General features: G+C 40.1%; 1 protein-coding gene across 1 annotated transcript; it reads right to left on the reverse strand.

Moving 5' to 3' along the window:
- Positions 1-241: 241 nt before the first annotated feature.
- Positions 242-4,957, reverse strand: LOC104615601 (protein Hikeshi-like). Its single transcript, XM_010295732.1, has 3 exons — positions 4,900-4,957; positions 2,782-2,933; positions 242-364 (listed from the first exon to the last, which is right to left on the reverse strand). The coding sequence occupies exons 1-3, from the start codon at positions 4,955-4,957 to the stop codon at positions 242-244; spliced, it is 333 nt and encodes a 110-aa protein (XP_010294034.1).
- Between the last annotated feature and the right edge of the window lie 1,564 nt (positions 4,958-6,521).

Genomic DNA, 6,521 nt, shown 5'->3' on the forward strand with positions numbered 1-6,521 from the left:
ATTTCTAGAAGCAAAAAAGTTTCACAGGCTGTATAGCACTTTAACAGAAAATTGCTATGAAGATGCTGACAAATAAATATAAAAACAGTGGGTAGGAGCTCTCTATACTTGAGATAAACAACAAACACTTTTAAACATTTTTGCATCGCCTTGCTGAATAGTGTAACAGCAGTTCAATACTTAGAAATCAGCTGGTTTAATGCCTAGAAAAAAGAATACTTGTTACTAGAGATCATTGCCATTACCATTTCAGAACTACATTTGCAGGGATGAAAGCTTCAGAAGGATTTGGGGTCATCTGTGCCTGAGTAATGGCAAATGAAGAAGCAAAATTATAGAAGTTATCCAACATCTTCTGAGTGAACTGAAATTAAAAAAAGACATTTTAAGTAAGTTCGTTTTTCAGTTTGAATTTTCATGCAACAGTTTAACAGATATACAACTCCAATATGAAGTAAAATTAGCATTACCATCTAAAACACAAAGAAAGTGTATAGTAGGTCCAGGGATGTCTGTTTTAAATTGATCAAAACATCCTAACTCTCAGTCTTGCCCTCAGATCCATGTGTCATCCAGAAATCATTTGCAGAATCTTCACTCGCTCTCTCCCTGCCCAACTTCATCCAACTGAACAAACAGCTTTGGGAAGAACATTTTCTTGTTGTGATAAAGAAGTGATGCATTGAGAAGAGCTGTCCCTCTCCTCCAAATTAAACCATTGGAAGAACTGTAGCCCAGGTGAAAGCTGCCATTCCAGCTCATAGCAGAACACTCTGCCACAAAGATCTTGCTGGGGAAAACATGAAAAAAGGTGCATAGGAAACTCCTAAGCTGTAGGAATAAGGAAGTAAAAGTGAAAGAGAAGCCAAGAAGCAGTAAGCCCTGTGTGCAGAGGATGAGGCTGCAGGACATTCCCAGCCAGTCTACAAGTACATAAACCTATGGTACCCCCTTCTTTTCCCTATTCTTTTTTATTAAAAAAAAAAAAAAGTAGCATGCATTGTTTTGGCGGGAGAACAAACTATTTTCATAGACAGTGAAATGATGGAGGAAAACAAAGAGTCTGGGGCAATATATGCACACTGTTGTGCTTCCCTCCACCTGCTCTGACAAAAGGAGTAGAAGAACTGATGTCCTAGAACCTACCCTCAGTCTCACCCTACTCACATGCAAAACTCTGCGGTTTTGTGCCATTTTTTTCCATGTATCTTTTTTATACTATAACTATATATATATTAAAAAATAATATACAAAATAAAGCTTCAGCTTCATATAACTTACTGAAAATGTAGTGGGAAAGCCACCCCATAGAGTAGCAACAGATGATTTTGCCTTTAAAAAAATACTTTTATTGCTGTAATGTAGCAGTTCCAAAGAGATGATGCCAAGTATTAAATAAAAGCTAGTAGTCATTCAGAAACATGCTCTCATATCCCCTTCCTCTGCTATCTACTCCCTCAAAGGTTTCCTTCAACTATGACTTCATAGGTTTTTCTATAGAAGTAACTATTACTTCAGGCTTTGGCTCAACCGCATTCCTTGAAAGAAATACATGACTTCAGTTAAGATGCTACTCTTTTTAATAGAAAAATCCACTTAGGTGGAAATAACATTTGTAAAAAAGTTACACAATCATGAGGTGGTTTTGTTTTTTCTTTAAATATTATTGCCAGAAAAATCCACCAGCCACCTTGCAAATGACCTTAAGCGGCACATTATTACTTAATGATTTAACTACTGCTATTATAAACATTGGTGGAAATTAGAAATATTATTTAGATGTCATTTGCCCCTAACAACTCCAGAAAAGCTCAATTAACCATACAATACAAAAATAGCTGTCGGTAAACTCCTAGTCACGATAACTTTCTGCAAGAGACATTACCTATCTGGAGCTATTACGCGTATAAGCTGCCAAAGGACATCAGCTACATTATCAGGATTACTGTTCTGTTACCAATCTACCTGAGCAACCACCTGTAAGGAAAGTGAGAAAGAAAAAAAAAAAAAACAAAACCTCAAGAAAAGCCTCACCAACTGCTGAAATATTAAAAGATAATGCCAGAGTCATCAGTGTTAGGGAAATCAAGACCTGCCATGAAGATCTATGTTGCCTTGAATTGCCAACTTGATGGCCAACTAACTGCCAATGCTGGCTGAGGATTTCCAGAGATTCAAACTAACAGACAGGCTGGGTAAAAACTGCAAGTGTTGCAGCGCAAGGCCTGGTCCACAGGCAAAGAACTTGAGGGAAAAAAAAAAGTAAAATACGCCTTTCTGTGGGAGAGAGCATGATTTTGTAGTTCTGCAGAACTACATCAGAAGGATTTCTCGAGGGTCAGTGGTACACTTGGGTATTGATCTGCCTCAACTTTTGAGTCATTTTTGACCAACCCTGCAAGTCGATGCACTGGAGTTCCAGCACCTACAAACCTCCAAAGATCCACTGTCTCTTACATGCATTTAGTCATAGCTGCTCCTCTAAGGAAGCATCATAAATATTTTTACAGCAGAGAGACATCGACATGAGTGAGCCTATCAGCCTGATTCCACTGAGCATGCAAAATCCAATCCTTTACAGAAGATGTAGTTTTCCAGCATAAGAAAAAGTAATTTAAAAATATCAAAGCATCCAGCCAAATGATTTGACAATTATTAGGTTGGTTACAATTCTATAGCCACCCATAACTGCTTTTTTTTTTTTAAATTAGTTCTTCAGAGGCTCAATTCTTAATACTTTAGTAGTACAGAGAATTTCTGAAAACAGAATGTTCAAGCTACCTCCGTGAATGAATCTACTGATGACACAGCAGCACTTGCAACAGGAGTCTGCTGAGCAAGGTTCTCCAGCAGTTCCACAGAGATTCCAATCTGGGCCACTGTTGGCGTCTGAGGGAGGTTCATGGCACCAAAGGGATGTTGACTTCCCTTCCCTGAAAGCACCACAAACAGCAAGCATTAGCTTTGGCACACATGTAAAGACTGTGTTACTTAAATTACAGTGTTTCTTCTGTACAAGGCATTCCTCAGCTCCCACCAGAGATCTCAGAAATACAGAAAAATCACACAGTCCAAGCACAGATCAAACAGTGTGACAGATACATTTAAGAATGAGAGCAGATTTTGAGGAAATTTCTATAAAAAGGAAAAACATAATTTTAAAGCTCCCTATGAAGTAAATGGATTCAACAGGAAATATGATCTGTAAGAGACAGTAGAACCTTCCTCTGTAGGAACCAAGCCTTTAATTCACATTGTAACAACTGCCGATAAACGGGAAATATGCAGCACTGCTGCACAGTTGTTTGATTCACTCATTCAAACCAGGTGCTTGTGAATCTGTTTGTGCGCTGAAAGATAGAGAATGTTACTTCAAGAAGCCACCCGTGGCCCAGGTCTCGTCTGAGCTGCTCAAAACCACCAACAGCAGCAGAGGTCAAAGGAATAGCCACAGAACAGAAAGGCCTCTGACTTTGCAAAAGCCACAAAGGAAACAAAACAAAAAAAATACCCCCAAATAGCACACCACTCATACAGGCATCATCACAGCCCCCTGCCATCACTTCTGACCTTTCTCAACTGAGTATTAACCAGTACTTTCAGTCTCAGCTTCAGCTAGGGTCTCTGCAAACAATGACAGGCATCTGAAGTCACTTAAATCACACACTCCTCTTTTCCTTTACAGATGCTGACAAATACAGGTGAAAGGTCTGGGGGGCCTCAATGCTATTAGTAAACAAATACCAATACTCCACTTAAGTTTGAGTGAACACAGTAGACAAGTGCCCTCATAACAGAGAGGTGACGTTTCAGCACCACTCTGGCCTCTTACTACCAGGAGAGAACAAACCTAATCCAAAGCTGTCCTACAGACCAGTCAACACTATCCTGAGCTGCAAGAAAGGCTAACTGAAATCTAAAGCACCATCTCACTTAGTTCCATGATCAAAAACCCAGCCAGCAAAAAGAGCACGTTTGAGAAGTTGAACTCAGGCTCAAGACTGAAGATCTCAAACTCAACCATTCTTCTGCAGGGACACAAGGCACTGCCACAAAGAAGCCAACATCCAACCTGTACAGAAAGCACAGTCACAGACCCAGCACCCTTTTCAGCTGAAGCCTAGTGTCACTCCTCACTCCAGATCCTACAACTGCAATATAGTGCTACATTTACGAGTACAGTACTCACTATTGAAAAGTTACTTTAACACAAGGCCAGTAAGAGTTCATCTCCTGAAGCGCTATTTCAAAGCTCTTCTGAGAAATGCCACTGCTGTATGATCTCAACCTTTACTGTAGATACATGCTTGCTTGATAAAGGTAAAATTTATTAAAAGTATTAAGAAAGAGAAAAGCTATTCAAAACCAAGTATCACACAAGTTCATTATTAAAAAATCCCAGTAACAATAGAACTGGTAGAAGTTTTAGATCTTGTAACATCTTCGCCTGAAAACCTGACATTTACAATAAAAGTGTAACATCTCCAAGCAACAGGCTCCATCAGAATGTATCACTACTTGGGAAGACACTCATGGTCTAAATAATAAAATACATCCATTAGGTCACTTTGCGTGCACTCCCACGGAACCACTCTCCTGGAAAGATGTCCACCCAAAGGGTGAGAGAAAAGCATTGCCTGCCATCCTGCATCCATACTACACCAGCTGCAATACACTCCACATTTTCGATGCTTGGCTCTTGCAATTAACATTCCAAACCTTACAGAGAAGATGGTATGTTGATTGGTACTAAAATACAAGCTCAAGTTTTCATATTCAGACCCTACACTCTCCAATGTACTATGTCATAACAGAGCAACTGGAATGAAAAAACTAATTTTTCCACCCCTTCCTTTCCCTTCATTGAACCCTTGATTCAAGACAGTGAGCCCTCATTACCTTCTAGCCCAGTCACGTCAAAAACCTTACGCATGTGTAAGGTTTCAAATGCAGACATGGTATTGGAGAGTATATTTATAGGTGGAAGACAGAGCATCACACACATCATTGCATGCTGCATGGCAGAAAAAGCCTGTAATGGAAAAGGCTATCCTGTAACTTTCGTCCCACTTGTTTACATATACTTCCAGTAAGGGGGCAAAATCACTGCCCAAGGTTTTTCTATTTCTACTAGATTTTCAGGCACAACTGGAAAAACAAAAAAGCCCTTACAATTCCATGGCAAGGAGTATTTCTAAGTCCTTTTTTTATGCACAATCACATGAAATTAATCTACTCTCAATCAGTAAAACAACATGCAGTCAGATAAGAATATATAATTGCATGCACTAAAGTATTACCAGCCATTTATTCCTTTCCAGATCTAGAAGTACAGACAAGGCAGTAACAGTGACAATTGCCAGCAATGGCATTCTTCTAAAGCTGGATTCTCTAGGCCCAAACTGCTTCCCTGCAGCACCGCTTCCTGCTTTGAAAAGGAAAGCCAGCAAAACATTCTGTCCACAACACTTTCCAAAGCGACCTAAACACAACACCTGTGGCAAAAACCAGCCTCCCAAGAGCAGCCATGCTCTGCAAGGGCATCAGGAGCCCAAGCAAAAAACTTGAACTCTTCAGTCACACCAATTCCTTGTGTTGAGTGATAAAGCTCACAGCAATTCCCCTAGGAATGCCAGTAACCTTAATGAATGAATGGAGTGAGTACTACTAGCGCAGCTCAAACAGGCACCAAGGAATCTTACTACAACGTTTATTACTGCTGCAGTTTATTACACAAGTGCAGAAATTGTGCAATTTCAGGAGATCAACTCAGCCTCTTTCACAAAAGTACATTGTTTTTTCATTCCTTTATGGCCATAAAGAAGCCACTTCAGCTGTGTTAAAGCCAGAAATATTCTATTCTGCCTTGACTACAGGCTGTTAAATGTTTCACCTGTAATGAAAAATCCAGAAATGGGATAAGTAAGAGCCTGAAAGGCTACACATTGACTGTCATCCCACTGTGGGGTGGGGAAATGACCAGAAAAACCCAAAACCACACTAAAACACATTATCCAGCTTTTAGCATGAATTGACAGGAAATCAAAATGAAAGTTTTCCGCCATCCAAGCAGGAGCACCACCACTCACAAACTTCCTAAGAGTCAATCAGCTGTATATACAGCAGGGAAGATCGCTTCCGTTCACCTCCAGGAATTTGACTGCTGGAACACAAGTTGTCCCTGCTCCACTTCCTACCAAAAACCAAATACAAGCAACACTGCCAACCCTCTACAAACATAGGAATATCTCAAAGACAACCCAACTGAGAAGATAATTAACTACATTACTATGCTCTACAGTAAGCCATGTGCCAGCACCTCACTCTTATCAAGTACTGGTATGGCATACTTGGGACAGGTTGTTTTCTTACCTTGGAGGGCAGTACTGCAACCAGCACCACCCTTCTGTTGCCTCTCATCCAAAACATTTGCTGTAGGCCTAAATGATCCTTGCCACTTCCATAAGGTATTTGATGATTATATTCAGGTTTTCTGAATGCTAACTGCCAATTTTGACTGG

This window comes from Phaethon lepturus, unplaced genomic scaffold (assembly GCF_000687285.1).
Source record: "Phaethon lepturus isolate BGI_N335 unplaced genomic scaffold, ASM68728v1 scaffold3961, whole genome shotgun sequence".
NCBI lineage: Eukaryota > Metazoa > Chordata > Aves > Phaethontiformes > Phaethontidae > Phaethon > Phaethon lepturus.